At 43.0% G+C, this 18,947-nt stretch overlaps 1 protein-coding gene across 3 annotated transcripts in view; it reads right to left on the bottom strand.

Annotated features, from left to right (window-relative positions):
• Window positions 1-18,947, bottom strand: part of sema5a (sema domain, seven thrombospondin repeats (type 1 and type 1-like), transmembrane domain (TM) and short cytoplasmic domain, (semaphorin) 5A) — a 198,121-nt gene that overhangs the window by 107,604 nt on the left and 71,570 nt on the right. For all 3 annotated transcript variants that reach the window (XM_031796477.1, XM_031796475.1, XM_031796476.1), the window contains 2 exons: window positions 12,235-12,297; window positions 4,445-4,543 (listed from right to left, as the gene is read on the bottom strand). In XM_031796477.1, coding sequence (XP_031652337.1) covers window positions 4,445-4,543; window positions 12,235-12,297 — 162 coding nt within the window. The remainder of the gene's footprint in view (window positions 1-4,444; window positions 4,544-12,234; window positions 12,298-18,947) is intronic.

Genomic DNA, 18,947 nt, shown 5'->3' with positions numbered 1-18,947 from the left:
ATATGCATATCCTTGCTTCAATGCCTGAGCTATAGATAGTTAGATTTAGGTATGTCATTTTAGGTGAAAATTGAAAAAAACTACATTTTTTATAAAGACATTTAGAAATTATACTGTACATTTGTGACATCAATATAAAAAAATGCAATACAGTAATATGAGATCACATTTGATATTTTAGTCATTTAGCAGATGCTCTTATCCAGAGAGACTTATAGTCAGTGCATTCATCTTAAGATAGCTAGGTGAGACAACCACATATCACAGTCAAATAAACAGGATACGAACCTTCCATTCCAGCGAAACAATGTACATATATCATTTTGCAAACAAATCTGAGAACAGTAATATTTTACACACACATGAAGGTACCCATAAACAAGCACAAAAACACAAATGTGAAAAATAGATATAGATAGATATAGTGTTTGGGAAATAAACTTAATTTGGACAGACCTCAGATTAGAAAGAAGGATATGGAACAATAAACAATAATGCCTGTGAAACTGCTGTTTCTCCTCTAGGAAGAAGCCCGTCTCTGTCACGTTCTGACCATCGTTCGTATGTGTTTTCCTTGTTTTAGTGTTGGTCAGGACGTGAGCTGGATGGGCATTCTATGTTGTGTGTCTGGTTTGTCTATTTCTATGTTTGGCCTGATATGGTTCTCAATCAGAGGCAGGTGTTAGTCATTGTCTCTGATTGGGAACCATATTTAGGTAGCCTGTTTTGTGTTGGGTTTTGTGGGTGATTGTTCCTGTCTCTGTGTTTTGCACCAGACAGGGCTGTTTTTGGTTTTCCACATTTATTGTTTTGTAGTGTTCATGTTTATCTTTGTTTATTAAACATGAATCAATACAATCACGCTGCGTTTTGGTCCGCCTCTACTTCACCCCAAGAGAACCGTTACAGTCTCTTATTGTTACGGTATGACCGTCTTACAGAACCATAGCTAAAATCCTACCTTTAGCTATCAAGTTTGAATACAAAACCAATCCCTGGAGAATCAACTGAGGTAAAATAGAGGCAACCTACATTCTACCTACGCAGTTCCCAGCACAGAGCTCTTATGGCCATATCTATGTGGGTGGGTATTGCTGGTAATTAGCTATAGCATCTTTTTAGGCAGGAATATGACTCTTCCCACAGCCTTTTATAATCAGCTTAACCTATCCAAAACCACACTCTAAGAACAAGAACACAACATCTGGAACAGGACCAATGCTAATAGAAAACCTCCATCTTCACTGTACTTCCTGGAGAAGTTAATGTACTTTTTATTCCTCTTGGTTTGGTTGTTCTGATGACTAGCGGACATACATCTGTTTTCCTTGATAAAGCATTATTAAACCACATCAGTGACTTAGGGAAAGCCTCTCCGTGTTCACAAGCAGCTCCATGCGAAGCTCAGAGCTCAGACGTTTGGTTTGTCTGCCTTTGAAAGCGAGGCCAAATCCAGCTCTCCGTGTTTAAAAATACTCTACAGTACGACCTACACTTGGCCCTAAGACAGTACACTTGTTCCCAATAAAAACCCACCCAACATAAACTGAGGCAAAAGCCTTGGATATGTTTAAGAGCTGGAATGTACACAGTGTTTTCTTTGCCAATATGAAAATTAAACTCATGGTGTAACCGTGAAGGAGAGATGCTTAGGGCAAGACTTCCACCTCCATTCCTATCAATCTAAACTGTGATGTATTTTTATACATTATTTATATAAACCATCATTCCGTACTTCGCATTTATGGTTAACCACATACTGTTGTAGAAATGTATCTTTGTTTCAATGGAAACCCGTCCAATAAACTTTAAATGCTTACTAATTCTGCAAATGGGGTTCTGCAATGGTCAGTTCTAGGGCCACTATAGTTTCTCTCCCCCCCCCCCCCCCCCCCCCCCCCCCGCATTAAGCTATGAGGCAACGCTACACATTACTCACATCGACCCAGGTGTGATCTTAACTGCACATCCTGCCTGACGGGCAGAAGATGTCTAACTATACAGAACACAAGCTTTGTCCAACTGACACACTGAAGCTTCTCTCTAATGCTGGCTTGGGTTTCTGATTAATCAATGAGAGATGGACTTTCCACTTCCTTAAAGTACGTGCTGCTCATTAATAAAACAGCCTAAGAGCGGGTCACTTTGTATAGATTTATTAGAGTGGGTTGATTTGGACCACCGTTGGTTCCGTCAACACAAACTACCTCCGCTCCGAGCCTCCGGTCTGACCCAGCTTGACCCAACAAGTGTCACTGTGTCTGGGCCTGAAGTCTGCGATGAAAGGGGGTATTGATGGAGTTGATTCTGTGTGTTGAGGGAAGTGTTTGGGTCGAGCTGGGTCTGTAAGACAGGTGGAATGGGGATAGAGTATAGATAGAGGCTGCATCTATCATGCATATTAAAGCAATGGAGTGAATGAGTTCTCTCTTCAGGACACACAGCAGCTGTGGTTGGGTGGACTGGCTGGGGAAACGGGTCACTTTCACACCTCTAATAGCCAATCATTTGAGACACACTCAGTGCTGTTGACTTGGCTTTCAGATCATCTCTCTTTCTCTCCCTTCCTTCCTGGTCAGTTGCCATGTTACATTTCCTTGCAGCCGTCTCATAAATGTGATCAGACACAGAAAGAGACAGCCAAGCAGGTGTTAGGTGTCTGATGATTCATAGCTGTCTACAGGGCAGCAAAGAGGACATTGGGGCAGCAATAATAAGTTCTATATAATCATAATTTTACTCATCATCATTATCATTATCAAAATCATGATCATCCTCATCATCATGACCACCATACTCATCATCATACTCATCATTATCATCCTCATCATCATCATACTCATTCTCCTTTCTCATCATTATCACACTCATCATCATCATACTCATCATCACACTCATCATCATCATCATCATCATCATACTCATCATCATCACATCATCATCACCGTCATCATACTCATCATCAGTAGCAATATCATCATCGCCATTATCAAAAGCATGACTAGAGGATTGTATTCTCTAATTTCTGACAAATCCATAGTGGGCAAAAATAATCCTGCCATTCAAGGCCATAAATATTGATAAGGTCTTGAAATTAATTAATATATTGTCATGAATGAGGACATTTGGACAGAATTAATTTCAGTAAATGCCTGTAAAGACAGTGAATGGGTCATTAACGGGATATTCATCTGTGGTTATGTACACACATTATGATAACTAAATGCATATTTATTTCCTTCTCCTCTCTCTCGCTCTCTCTCCCTCCCTTGGAATCTTTCTCTCTCTCTTCCCCCCCCCTCTTTGTCGCTCTCGGTCCCTCTCTCTCTCCCTCTCCCTCCCTCTCAATCTCCTTCTCTGTCACCCCCCCCCCGTCGCACCCAATACCTCCCTCCCTCATGATTGTTCTCTCTCTCTTTCCCTCCCTCTTTGTCGCTCTCGATCCCTCTCTCTCTCCCTCTCCCTCCCTCTCAATCTCCTTCTCTGTCACACACAACCCCCCCCCATCGCACCCAATACCTCCCTTCCTCTCGATCTTTCTCTCTCCCTCTCTGTCACACTTGATCCCACTCTCCCTTTCCCTCTCTGTCGCACTCAATCCCTCTCTCCCTCCCTCGCGATCTCTCTCTCTCCCTCCCTCTCGATCTCTCTCCCTCCCTCCCTCGTGATCTCTCTCTACCTCCTTCGCAATCTCTCTCTCCCTCCACCTCACTCCCTCTCCTGCCCTCTCTCTACCTCTCTGTCGCTCTCGATCCCTTTCTTTCTACCTCTCGCCTGATCTCCCCCACTCTCTCCTTCCCTTTGTCACACTCGATTCTTTTCTCTTTCCCTCTCTCCCGATCCCCCCTCTCTCTCCCTCTCTGTTACACTAAATTTTTTGTCTCTCTCGCTCTCCCTCTCTCTATAGCTATGCAGCACTTATCTTTCATATTAGCAGACCAACTCAGAGTAAATATGTGTTCTCCTATAACAGGGCTGATGAAATACCATCGTAATAATGTATTGACATTTATACTATATGTATTTCTGTCGGAGTAGTCGTTATGAGACGGTGACCTTTGCATTTGCTGCTAACAAAATTAAAAATTAAATAAAAACATTGTCCTTCCCTCCACCTACACACCATATAATATAACCAACAGCCCACACACTTCCCTCGGATTAAACTGCAGGTTTATATACAGTAGGTGGAGTAGAACTAGAAGTAAAGGAGCATAGAGTAGTAGAAGAGAGGAAAAGAGAAAATAGTTACAGATAAGGAAGTAAAGTAGAGGAGAGGAGAGGAGAGGAGAGGAGAGGAGAGGAGAGGAGAGGAGAGGAGAGGAGAGGAGAGGAGAGGAGAGGAGAGGAGAGGAGAGGAGAGGAGAGGAGAGGAGAGGAGAGGAGAGGAGAGGAGAGGAGAGGAGAGGAGAGGAGGAGAGGAGAGACATGAATAAATTCTTACAGTGCGGTTGGTGCAGATGGGTGTGAAAGCATTGGTTCCACAGGTGAACAGTCTATCTCCATTCACCAGCAGCACTCTGATGTAATTCTGACACTCCTCCTGTGGAGAGGACAGAACAGCACAGCTGACATTAGCACTAATAGAATGACACAAACACAGGAATAAACACCTTAACCAAGTTTCAAGTATTTGCCATTTGTAAGTACATACATTGGAATTTCTCTTCAACGAGAGCTCAAAAAAGGTAGAAGAAGATAAAAAAAACACAAAGATTACATATAATACAAATAATTACATATGCAAGATAAGAAAGTATATGTGTAAATACTAGCCAGTCACATCCAAACATTGCACTAACTCTGAATAATGAAGCTGCAGCCCTAGAGTACCTACAGATGTAATATCTTAATTCAAGCCAGTTTGCTACAGTAGTAAAATGATCCTGCAGCAACAGGAAATGTAGGGGTTGATACATTGTTTGTAAGGGAAAATCAAGTAAAAAATGTCAAAGTTGAAATTACAAACTTCACAAGCCTTTTTAAACCTCATGTTTTAAATGTCCTGCACTGCAGGAAAGTTCTCCTGCAATAGGGTGATCAAATTAAGATCCTACATCTGTATTGGGAGTTTTTCTTTGCCTCTGTTGCCTTGGCTAATCCTTTGGGGGTTAGCTTAAAGCCTGGGTTGAAAAGTGCTATACAAATAAAAAATGAATAAAATGTGATTGATTGAAACAGTGTAACAACACGACCTCTGTTTCCCCCAACACTATTCACACTGCTCAGTCTGTCATTGGACTTTGTTAAAAACACACAACACTAACACGATGCTAGCAGTGAGAAGTCTTGTCAGAACATGGTGGATGTGTGTTTTTGCATTGTCTGACTGGAGTCTTAAAATAAACCACTTGTATGGTAAGTTCCCCTGAGTCCGTCTGAAGGGACCTGGAGCTTGTGGTTCTGAGGGCCCTCGTTCAGATTTAGGGTCAGTAAATCAGACTGTCTGGTGTACTAGAGATGCCCCTCTCTGACTCTTTTTTTCCTCTCTTTCTCGCTCTTCTATCTCCCTTTCTCTTTCTCCTTTCTCTCGCTTTCACGCTCGCTCTCTCCTCCACCTCTCTCTCTATCAGTGGTGCCTGATTTAGGAGTGTAGCAGTATATGTGTGTCTGTGGGAGGGGTAGAAGTAGGGTATATTTTATTTCCCCCTATCAAGATGGAGGTTAACTCGTAAATCGATTCATTTTCCTGTACTAAGCACATTGTATATGTGTGTGTCTCTCTCGCTGTGTGTTTGTGTGTCTCGCTGTGTGTGTGTGTGTCTGCCTTTTGTAGTGTGGCTGCCTGTGTGTATAACTCAACTCAGCACGGAGGTTGTTCGCCCAGCAAATAAAAAGCTGATTTTAATGTGTGTCTTGTGTCACAGTGTTGAAAACCTCCTGACAAACGTTCAGGCTCCTTATAGTAACACGGAGACTGTTATGCACGGCTCTCGAATGACAAACCAGACAGAGCTGCCGATCGACTCCCGTCAAGTCAATTTAAGTCCCTTTTCTTCTCCTGGTGGAAATAAATCAAAGGCGGTTCAGAGAGGCAGACACCGGCTTTAAAGAGCACAATCACTTGTAAATTCACTCAAGGCGGAGACACCGTATCTGTGAAATAACTTAAGTTACGGTATATTGCTGTGCGGCGGACTAAGTAATAAAAAATAAAAACTCTGCCAAGTAAAAGGGAGAGATGAAGAGAGAGTGAGAGGGCGAGAGAGTGAGAGAGTGAGAGGGCGAGAGAGTGAGAGAGTGAGAGGGCGAGAGAGTGAGAGAGTGAGAGGGCGAGAGAGTGAGAGAGTGAGAGGGTGAGAGAGCGAGAGAGTGAGAGGGCGAGAGAGTGAGAGAGTGAGAGAGCGAGAGAGACAGTGTGAGAGACAAAGAGAGAGAATGTGAGTGTGAGAGAGTGAGGGAGTGAGAGAGCGAGAGAGACAGTGTGAGAGACAGAGAGAGAATGTGAGTGTGAGAGAGTGAAAGACAGAGCGAGAGAGAGAAAGAGAAAGAAAGAGAGAGAAATAAATAAATAAATAAATATGCAGAGAATGATGTCTTCAATGCTGTTCTTTGTGTCATTGTCTCGTGTGCTTCAAATCAAAATTGTCCTGTGCGCTTCCTGCTTATTTTTGCATTGCCTGTCTGCATTATTTGCCAGGGAAGGGAAACATTCTGCGAAATATTACTGTACATTACTGGAGTGTATCTTCAGAAGCTACAACAAGAAAAACTATTCCTTAGGACTAAGGTAGCTTAGTCTGTAATTCAGAATGACAATCATACACTCCCCAATCCCTGCAAACCTATTATGTCTGATTATAGACTTTCACAGGTACATCTCTCTGTCTCTGATTATAAAGACTTTCACAGGTGCAACTCTCTGGCTCTGATTATAAAGACTTTCACAGGTACATCTCTCTCTGTCTGATTATAGACTTTCACAGGTGCATCTTTCTGGAGCAGTCTGATTATAAAGACTTTCACAGGTGCATCTCTCTGTCTCTGATTATAAAGACTTTCACAGGTGCAACTCTCTGGCTCTGATTATAAAGACTTTCACAGGTACATCTCTCTCTGTCTGATTATAGACTTTCACAGGTGCATCTCTCTGGCGCTGTCTGATTATAAAGACTTTCACAGGTACATCTCTCTCTGTCTGATTATAGACTTTCACAGGTGCATCTCCATGGCTCTGATTATAAAGACTTTCACATGTGCATCTCTCTGTCTGATTATAGACTTTCACAGGTGCATCTCTCTCTGTCTGATTATAGACTTTCACAGGTGCATCTCTCTCTGTCTGATTATAGACTTTCACAGGTGCATCTCTCTGGCGCTGTCTGATTATAAAGACTTTCACAGGTACATCTTTCTCTCTCAGTCTAAAGAAAAATATACTCTAATCTGAAAAGAGCATAGGCCCATGAGGCGGTGTGTGTGTGTGTGTGTGTTATAGGCCTCTAACAACCTTTCACAGAGGGATAAACACACAGTCAAATCTCTCAGACTCCAACCAAACAACTGAAATACCCACGAGGCCCCTGCAGTTCAGCCCACGGTCACATTCAGTCATAAAGCATGTTATTTGGAAGAGGGTATGCAGGAAAACCACACACACACACACACACACACACACACACACACACACACACACACACACACACACACACACACACACACACACACACACACACAGAAGAAAGGAAAACAGTGTCTGTGTATAGTCAGTTTAAATGAAAAGGTGTGTACTAAACCCACTAAATACTACTTCAGACATGAATCACACATTGTTGTCCATGAGGGGTTTTCTCCAGTTTGAGTGAAGTCTAAGTTAAGTCTGAGTTATGAGTGGGTTTGTTTCATGTTGGGATTAGTGTGTTAACGGCCTCACCTCTGATTTGCCCTGACTGAAGCGGGCTCCTTTACTGAACTCCTCATAGTTGTGCGCGTGTATATACACACACACACACACACACACACACACACACACACACACACACACACACACACACACACACACACACACACACACACGCACACGCACGCACACACACACACACACACACACACACACACACACACACACACACACACACAGCGCTCACTGACACAGACATAGTGTATTCTAGAAATTTCCGTAATGCTTTTGAATCATCACTTTTAGAGAGCAATGAACTAAGGTGGTACCAAGTGATTAACAAACCTGGGTAATACTTTCTATGAAGTCCACATGGACAATGCATTTATACAGCAGTAGATATGCACTCTTAATGCAGTATAAGTATAGTTATAGACATGCATAAAGACTCATAATTCCATATACCAAAAGTCATAATGCATTATAAGTATCATCATAATCACTTAGAATATACTGCAACATAGTGCTTCATAATTGCTGATCACTTCATTATTAGTCAATAATGCTGCATGACCCTTGAGGAAGAAGTGATCAGCAATTATGAAGCACTATGTTGCAGTATATTCTAAGTGATTATGATGATACTTATAATGCATTATGACTTTTGGTATATTATGAGTCTTTATGTGTGTCTAGAACTATACTTATACTGCATTAGGAGTGCATATCTACTGCTGTATAAACTATGGGAAATGTTATTAAGAAAAATGTCTGAGCCGTGTGAATGTCTGAGCCATGTGAATGTTAATGTCTGAGCCGTGTGAATGTCTGAGCCGTGTGAATGTCTGAGCCGTGTGAATGTCTGAGCCGTGTTAATGTCTGAGCCGTGTGAGTGTTAATGTCTGAGCCGTGTGAATGTTAATGTCTGAGCCGTGTGAATGTCTGAGCCGTGTGAATGTCTGAGCCGTGTAAATGTCTGAGCCGTGTGAATGTCTGAGCCGTGTGAATGTCTGAGCCGTGTGAATGTCTGAGCCGTGTAAATGTCTGAGCCGTGTGAATGTCTGAGCCGTGTGAGTGTTAATGTCTGAGCCGTGTGAGTGTTAATGTCTGAGCCGTGTGAATGTCTGAGCCGTGTGAATGTCTGAGCCGTGTGAATGTCTGAGCCGTGTGAATGTCTGAGCCGTGTGAATGTCTGAGCCGTGTGAATGTCTGAGCCGTGTGAGTGTTAATGTCTGAGCCATGTGAATGTCTGAGCCGTGTGAATGTCTGAGCCGTGTTAATGTCTGAGCCGTGTGAATGTCTGAGCCGTGTGAATGTCTGAGCCGTGTGAATGTCTGAGCCGTGTTAATGTCTGAGCCATGTGAATGTTAATGTCTGAGCCATGTGAATGTCTGAGCCGTGTGAGTGTTAATGTCTGAGCCGTGTGAATGTTAATGTCTGAGCCGTGTGAATGTCTGAGCCGTGTGAATGTCTGAGCCGTGTAAATGTCTGAGCCGTGTGAATGTCTGAGCCGTGTGAATGTCTGAGCCGTGTGAATGTCTGAGCCATGTAAATGTCTGAGCCGTGTGAATGTCTGAGCCGTGTGAGTGTTAATGTCTGAGCCGTGTGAGTGTTAATGTCTGAGCCGTGTGAATGTCTGAGCCGTGTGAATGTCTGAGCTGTGTGAATGTCTGAGCCGTGTGAGTGTTAATGTCTGAGCCGTGTGAATGTCTGAGCCGTGTGAATGTCTGAGCCGTGTGAATGTCTGAGCCGTGTGAATGTCTGAGCCGTGTTAATGTCTGAGCCGTGTTAATGTCTGAGCCGTGTTAATGTCTGAGCCGTGTTAATGTCTGAGCCGTGTGAATGTCTGAGCCGTGTGAATGTCTGAGCCGTGTGAATGTCTGAGCCGTGTGAATGTCTGAGCCGTGTGAATGTCTGAGCCGTGTTAATGTCTGAGCCGTGTGAATGTCTGAGCCGTGTGAATGTCTGAGCCATGTGAATGTTAATGTCTGAGCCGTGTGAATGTCTGAGCCGTGTGAATGTTAATGTTAATGTCTGAGCCGTGTGAATGTTAATGTCTGAGCCATGTGAATGTCTGCGCCATGTGAATGTTAATGTCTGCGCCATGTGAATGTCTGAGCCATGTGAATGTTAATGTCTGCGCCATGTGAATGTCTGAGCCATGTGAATGTTAATGTCTTAGCCATGTGAATGTTAATGTCTGAGCCGTGTTAATGTCTGAGCCGTGTGAATGTTAATGTCTGAGCCGTGTGAATGTCTGAGCCGTGTGAATGTCTGAGCCGTGTGAATGTCTTAGCCGTGTGAATGTCTGAGCCGTGTAAATGTCTGAGCCGTGTGAATGTCTGAGCCGTGTGAATGTCTGAGCCGTGTGAATGTCTGAGCCGTGTGAGTGTTAATGTCTGAGCCGTGTGAATGTCTGAGCCGTGTGAATGTCTGAGCCGTGTGAGTGTTAATGTCTGAGCCGTGTAAATGTCTGAGCCGTGTGAGTGTTAATGTCTGAGCCATGTGAATGTCTGAGCCGTGTGAATGTCTGAGCCGTGTGAATGTCTGAGCCGTGTGAATGTCTGAGCCGTGTGAATGTCTGAGCCGTGTGAGTGTTAATGTCTGAGCCGTGTAAATGTCTGAGCCGTGTGAGTGTTAATGTCTGAGCCGTGTGAATGTCTGAGCCGTGTGAATGTCTGAGCCGTGTGAGTGTTAATGTCTGAGACGTGTGAATGTCTGAGCCGTGTGAATGTCTGAGCCGTGTGAATGTCTGAGCAGTGTTAATGTCTGAGCCGTGTGAATGTCTGAGCAGTGTTAATGTCTGAGCCGTGTGAATGTTAATGTCTGAGCCGTGTTAATGTCTGAGCCGTGTGAATGTCTGAGCCATGTGAATGTTAATGTCTGAGCCGTGTGAATGTCTGAGCCGTGTGAATGTTAATGTTAATGTCTGAGCCGTGTGAATGTTAATGTCTGAGCCATGTGAATGTCTGCGCCATGTGAATGTCTGAGCCATGTGAATGTCTGAGCCATGTGAATGTTAATGTCTGCGCCATGTGAATGTCTGAGCCATGTGAATGTTAATGTCTGATCCATGTGAATGTCTGAGCCATGTGAATGTTAATGTCTGATCCATGTGAATGTCTGATCCATGTGAATGTCTGAGCCATGTGAATGTCTGAGCCATGTGAATGTTAATGTCTGATCCATGTGAATGTCTGCGCCATGTGAATGTCTGCGCCATGTGAATGTTAATGTCTGAGCCATGTGAATGTCTGCGCCATGTGAATGTTAATGTCTGAGCCATGTGAATGTCTGCGCCATGTGAATGTCTGCGCCATGTGAATGTTAATGTCTGATCCATGTGAATGTCTGAGCCATGTGAATGTCTGCGCCATGTGAATGTTAATGTCTGAGCCATGTGAATGTCTGCGCCATGTGAATGTTAATGTCTGATCCATGTGAATGTCTGAGCCATGTGAATGTCTGAGCCATGTGAATGTTAATGTCTGAGCCATGTGAATGTCTGCGCCATGTGAATGTTAATGTCTGAGCCATGTGAATGTCTGAGCCATGTGAATGTTAATGTCTGAGCCATGTGAATGTCTGAGCCATGTGAACGTCTGAGCCGTGTGAGTGTTAATGTCTGAGCCATGTGAATGTTAATGTCTGAGCCATGTGAATGTCTGAGCCGTGTGAATGTCTGAGCCGTGTGAGTGTTAATGTCTGAGCCATGTGAATGTCTGAGCCATGTGAATGTTAATGTCTGATCCATGTGAATGTCTGATCCATGTGAATGTCTGAGCCATGTGAATGTCTGAGCCATGTGAACGTCTGAGCCATGTGAATGTCTGAGCCATGTGAACGTCTGAGCCAAAACCTGCCATCTTATCCTCCAACGGTTTAATAAAGGTTAAATCAAATAAAATCCTCCAACGGAGTCATTTCTTTTTAAGTGCCTAATTGTCCTTTCATCCACTGTATTTAATAAAAATACAATAATTATGCATACATGTGTATAGATGATGTAATGTACCATGTTTGACCATGATTGTGTTTAGTGTCTCAACTCAATTTGAACGGTCCACAATGTAGTTAAAAAAAATCTGTATTTTATATTATTGTGGAGTGATATTTAAATACACTGTTCTCACTCACTCACTCACAAACACACACACACACACACATACACACACACACAAACAGAAGAAAGGAAAACAGTGTCTGTGTATAGTCAGTTTAAATGAAAGGTGTGTACGAAACCCACTAAATTCAGACATAAATCCACCTACTTCAGACATGAATCACACATTGTTGTCCATGAGGGGTTTTCTCCAGTTTGAGTGAAGTCTAAGTTAAGTCTGAGTTATGAGTGGGTTTGTTTCATGTTGGGATGAGTGTGTTAACGGCCTCACCTCTGACTTCCCCCGACTGAAGCAGGCTCCTTTAGTGAACTCATCACAGTGCCACTCCGCCTCCTGTCAACACAAAAAATAACATTAGAAACACAAGATACTGGTGTTAAACTGCATTAGAAACAGACACTGAAACAGCATGGCACAATGGAAACACATAGGCATTAAACGAAGAGAAAATTAAACATTGGGCAAAAAAATTCGAACTGTTCATTAACACCATTGTAAACCAAAAAAAAGAACAGCTTTTAGAATCACTCAATAAACTGATACTTGAGCAGTAGACAACAGTTTAATAATGAACAATGACAACATTCTACAATAGCCGTTTTCTGTAGGCAGGTATACCACATCACATAGTTTTAAATACGGTGTAGACTATTTCCTACAGTCTTGAGTTGGTTTGACCAGGTGGTATAGTATCGGCCACTACAACCAACCTCTTTCCCTTTCCCATTCATTTATATGGCTGTGGTTCATCGACCCACACAGAGGCTGAATGAATACATCCTACACAGCAGACCGCATCCTATCGGTGTACCAGTGCACGTTAAATACGAACACTGAATTCAATTAAAGCACCCACCCACCAGGGCTCATTCCAGACACGAGGGAGCGAGCACAGAGACGGATGACAATGTGATTTACACCAGGGGAGAAAATGAGGGATACTTAGACATGAGAGAGCGAGCACAGAACTGAATGTCAATGTGATTTACATGGGAGGAAATGTTGAGATGCTTTTCACGTTTTTACTAGCAGAGAGGAATTAGGAGATAAAACCTAAGCCTGTCCTCTAAGGATGAGAATTCAATACACTCTGATTCCTCAACTGTAATTTCACTTCTGGTCCTCCAGGGGGTTTTCATTGATAAAGGTTCTGTAGTAATGGAATGAAATGACTGCTGGCGTCAAGCCAGTGAAAGGATGGATGGACAGAGGAGGAGAACAGCCATTACCGCCCCTCCAGAGATTAGGGAGTGAATGGAAAGTTTCTCTAATAATTACTGTACCGCTGTAACTTAATGTACCACTCCGGGAGTTTATGAACCACTTGCTAGCTATCAGTCCCATTGTAATTGTATGTTTCACTGTAACTCTAGACCACCTTCCCCAATCATTCATTTAGCCAGGTAAATCATGGAGAGCAGTTTCTATTTTTACAATATGGTAAACTACTTGAGGGAACTTTATACTGTATGGGTACTTTTTTTTTTTTGGGATATAAAATAAATTGTGTTTTCATCTTAAATATACTCTATATTTCAACTTTGTATAAGGACGAAATGAGGGGAAGGTAGCCTAATGAGTTGAAACCACCTTTTACATTAAGAACCTGTTAAACTATACCAAACACATTATTATAATGTTTCCATCTGATTCAGGATTGAAAGTTGTATATCAGCTGTATATCGTGCAGACAGAAAGAGAGGTAAAGTTGAAACCCCTCAGCAGAAACTTTCTTTAATTTCCTCCTCAGACAGGAACAGTGCACTGAAATTCTCCTCTGTGGTTTTTATGAGGAAGCCTTAACTCCACCGTCCCAATGGCCTCAAAGAAGTAACAGGAAGTAGAGATATTGCACGCACACACACACGCGCACACGCACAGGTAGCCTAGAGGTTAGCGCATTGGGCCATTAACTCAGAATTTCCTGGTTTGAAACTGGGGCCGGCAAGGTGAAAAAATCTGTTGCGGTCTCAGGGAGAGTTGGGATGTGCAAAAAAACAGGACAGGACAAAATATAAGCGCCCCCCCCTTTGTCCTGTGTAACAGGACAAAATATAAGCGCCCCCCTAATAATTATTATTATTATTATTACCCACACACCTGGCAGGTTCACATGGGAACAGGAGGCGGGAGAAGGGGGGATGAGAAGGAGAAAGAAAATAGGATAGAGGCCCAGCATAAAGTGGAGGGAAGCAGAAGGTGGTGGATTGTGTGTGTGCATGTGTGCGTGGCCACCACTCAGCTGTATCTGTCAGGATGCCAGATGACATTCCAGGCCAAAGCTAGCTATTTTAGGGACAGTGCTCCTCTGACACAAACCACACATAAGCACTAGCAGCTCAGCATGCCAGCACCCAGCTTGCACAGCACTGGCTGTCCCTATGAGTAGGCTGTGTGTGTACAGTATGTGCACTCAGAAATTACAGGGAAAATACCAAAAAGTTTGGTCTAACTCAAACACAAACTTTCGCTGGTCCGTCTGTGATATGGTATTAGATAGTAATGATGAAGTAACATAATCAATAATATTACGAAAGAGCTTTGTGGGCACTAACGGATTCAATAAAACAAATCATTACTCATTCAAATGTATTATAATAATCAAATATAAATAGAACAATTCAGAAGAGATTCAAAACTCATACTTATTCCACTTTCAAAAACGGCTACTATAATAAAATATGAAGTGAATATTATCCATCTTTCCTAAAAACCAGTAATATATTGGCATCATTTACCACCTCCCACACCCCAGTACCTCAGTGCCAAGACATCAAATGGGCCAGAATACCTAGCCGTGCATCGATGCAAAGTCCAGAACCAAAATCTTAAAACATTAAACACCCATTACAACCCTATTATTTAGCCTCACTGTACTCTGCAGACGAAATAGCTCTCTTAAAGTGAAATTTAATCTCTAGTGTGCTGACATTTATTCTAATTATCAGCTCTCAACTTTAGGTCTCTGATACACAGCCCTTTTTAGTTAGAAAGAAAAGCTGCTTTTCAGAAGTATCTACTGGTCTGAAAGCAGCTGTAGGGCATAATCACATGCAGGCATTCAGTGTTTGAGACTTAAAGTGATTTGAATCTGGAGATATGCATGTTCTCTCTGCCCACCCTCTCTCTTCACTACACTGTCCTCAGTACTGTTTGATAACCAAGAGATGAGCCTTTGTGCAGAGACCATGTGTGTGTCTTTACTACTAAGAGGCCCATTGTTACCCTAAGGTGGGTGTTAGGGAGAGACAGAGAGAGCATGGTCGGAGGACAGACAGAGGGAGAGAGAAACAGAAGGGTGGCAGAAAAAGAGATCGAGAGAGAGAGAGAGAGAGAGAGAGAGAGAGGTTAGGGAGACATAACATAGCATAGAAAAGGGAGAGCAAGGAAGAGGAATGGAAAGACAGCGAGAAAAACGGAGAAGTCTTCTTCTCCCCAGACACCCAGACATGATAGCATCTATTTTGCATAAAGAGATCCACACGTTATGTCTAGAGTAGATACTGTCTTGGGACTCCTTCATAAGACTAGGACATTATGAGGAGAGACAGAGAGCAGAGACATCTGTATCTGTTCGAAATGTCTTTTGACCGTTTTTTTGTTGTCGCGACATTTAGAATTCTGACTGATGTCTGGCTGATGTAAGCCGATGAAAGGTTCTGACAAGAAATTGGCCCTGAAGTCATATTAAAATATGTGTCTGTTTCACAACAATCCCAGATAGTTACAGTCATCAGAGCAGAGCTGTCAGTCAACATGCAGGTAGGGTATTTAAAATCTTAATAGGGTATGTTTTAATTGACTGAGAAACATCCTAACTCCACAGAGACTCGTCTCACCATAATGTATGACATCAAATATGAAGGTGTTCAGTATACAGACAGTCAATTAGTCACTATCAGTGTGAACATTGACCATCATCCAGGGTCAAACCATTAGTTTCCGAACCCCATCACCCCTCTCAGCCACTTTAATGGACCAGTCCAAGTTATTATTGAGTGTGCTGTGTATCTCTATTCTGTGCCCCCATTCCACTGACTCAGTCCTCTGTATTATTCCATGCATTTAAATGGAGGAGTTATCCCGACATGGCCAATTTAAAGAAGCTGTGCTATTGAAACTAACAGAGGTGTTCCGTTAGTGCTTGCTAAGCAGGGGTAATTGTCTCTCAGACAGAAAGTGTGATGGGAAGAGAGAAGCTGCTGAAATACAACACACTGGGAACTTATTTTGCATCTTGCATTAGATGTCTTCATTATAGCAAAAAATAATGTTTCATGGCATATGTGCTATTTGTTTCACATACTGCACTCCACATTGAATGTGAACAATGCTACTGCTACTACAGAACTTGTCCAGCAATAATTGCCTAATGCTTCGATCCACAACACTCTCTGAAAAACTAGACTGCCTCTGTGTTCCAGTTTACATTTTCCGTGTCAGAGGAAATAGCCTACTAATGAAGGATTTAAAGTCTCTCATGTCTCTCATAAGGCCATTATATTAACGATAGAACAGAGGGAGAGAGAAGAGAAAGAGAGAGAGAAACAGAACAGGAAGGAAGGAACGCTGAGGTCTAGAACCCAGGTGATCATCCATCACCGTGAGCAACACAATGGGATGTGAACACAATGCAGACAGAGAGCAGGTAATTCATCAAGGAAGTGCTACGTCCAACCCACAGCAGCTACTGTACAGGGTGTACAGGGTGCCAAGGCTGACTCTGCTGACTGGGGTTGGCAAGGGGTGAGTGTAGGACAGTGAGAGGGTAGGGGGTAAGGCTAGGGGGTAGAAGGGGGTAAGGGGTGGTGTATTGACATAGGGGCTGTTCACACTAGACATGCTAGTCATTGCAGAGTAGGCCTACTTTACCTGCTGCCAGATTCTATATAAACCAGATTCTGAGTGTGTGTTTGTGTTGTAAAAACACTCCATCTGATGGCAATCAGAAACTTCTCAGAAACTTTTCACTTCAAATCATTGTTTTGCTTTGTATTCTGAGAGTGTTTACAACACGAAAACAGTTCATCAGACAAAGTACTATCTCTCGCCTGAGTTGTCTGTACCCTTCCTGTTCATAGCCCCAATTGAAGAGATAATCCATGGGGAATGCAATCAAAGACACACAGAAATTGCAAAATAGTTCTTGCTCTTGCTCTCTCTCTCTCACTCTCGCTTTCTCGCTTTCTCTCTCTTCATCTCCAATGTTATCCCTTCTTCTCAGAGCAGAGGACTTCACTTCTCTCCCTTGTGCTTTTCTAAAACCTTGACTTTATTGTTCATTACAGTCAGGGAGTAGGAAGAGAGAGGGGGAGAGAAGGAGGGAGGGAAGAAGAGCGTTTTGCTGAGGTAACAGAGGCCAGTGAGATTATGATAGCAGGCCTCAGCCAGTATCGATCTCCTGGTGAACTCTATATCTGCAGTACCACAGGACAGACAGAAGGCAGTTAGCTGGCTAGCAGCAAATCAACTGCCACCGCTCTCTGAAACTCCAAACAACACAACACTGCCAAGAGGCTCCAGGTTTCATTTTAAGTGATGAGGGTTAGTTTGAGGGAAAATTAGAGAGATTTCAATCAATAATGCCCGAAAAAAATTCTAGAGTGCTGGTTTATTTTTCCTTCATACATTGAAGGATGACCTTGGCTGTTTTGACATGCTCATAAATATATTTCCTTGGTTCATAAAGGATTACGTCTGAGCATTGATTAAACATCAAATGGTAATTCTACCTCGTCTCTTCTTGTAAAAAAAAAGAAATCATGTACGGCATAGCTCTCAGCACTGAGCTTCATCAAGACACACAAGACACGAGAGTGTAGTTTTGTAGGTCATTTCCCACAGCAGACTACTTGATTTTTTCAACAACAATGTAGACAAGTAAAATCAACTAAACCTGTCAATATTCTGGTAGTGCATTCTTTCTAGGAATGCATTATTTACTCGTTTATTTGTTAGGGACCATGTACAACATGCCATTGCACCAGATTTAGCTAGATAGTACATTTTCATCTGTAGTTCCCGTATTGCGGTTCATAAACAATATTCCCATCACAAATCAACTTGATCCATCTTTAATGCTCTTAATATGAGCTGAGAGGCACCAGCAGGGGAGACTTCCTTCATAATGAAACCTAACACAGAAAGAATATAAGCCATGACAAGGACGCCAAGGATGCAAATCTCACTGCAATGAAAATAATTGTATCTTTTAAAGAGAGGAGAGGGGAAATTAAAACTAGAGGAGGGGGTAAAGGGTAGTGGAGCTGATGGACAAAGCAGAAGATGTCACGCCCTGATCTGTTTCACCTGTCTTTGTGATTGTCTCCACCCACCTCCAGGTGTCACCCGTTTTCCCCATTTTCCCACGGTATTTATTCCTGTGTTCTCTGTTTGTCTGTTGCCAGTTCGTCTTGTCTTGTCAACCAGCATGTTTTTCTGTGCTCCTGCCTTATCCTTGCCTCTGTTTTTCTAGTCCTCCTGGTTTTGACCTTTTGCCTGCCCTAACTCTGAGCCCACCAGCCTGACCAATCAGCCTGCCCTTACCTTGAGCCTGCCTGCCTCCTTGTACCGTTTGGAACTTTGACATGGTTACTGAACTTTTGCCTGTCCTCGACCTGCCTCTTGCCTGCCCCTTGTTGTTTAATAAATATCAGAGACTCTAACCATCTGCCTCCTGTGTCTTAATCTGGGTCTCGCCCTGTGTTGTTATAGTACGAACTGGCCATGACTGACCCAGCAGACTTGAACCCTGCAGGGAGGAGCTACTTCAGAACCTTATGGAATGGTTCCAATCTCTGGAAGAACGCCACAACCAGGGGTTCAAGGCGTTAATGGAGCAGGTCTGTGAATTATCTCACAGGCAGCATTCCACATCTGAGACCTCCCAGTCACTCAGTAACCCACCTACCAGTGGTGGGTTTGTTCAGCCTACCCCATTTCCCCCGAGAACCCCGCATACCTCCTCCGGAGCGATATACTGG

The sequence above is a fragment of the Oncorhynchus kisutch genome, linkage group LG18 (assembly GCF_002021735.2).
Source record: "Oncorhynchus kisutch isolate 150728-3 linkage group LG18, Okis_V2, whole genome shotgun sequence".
Classification (NCBI taxonomy): Eukaryota; Metazoa; Chordata; class Actinopteri; order Salmoniformes; family Salmonidae; genus Oncorhynchus; species Oncorhynchus kisutch.
The sequence above is the reverse complement of the archived record's forward strand: the minus strand, read 5'-3'. Positions and strand labels throughout refer to the sequence as shown.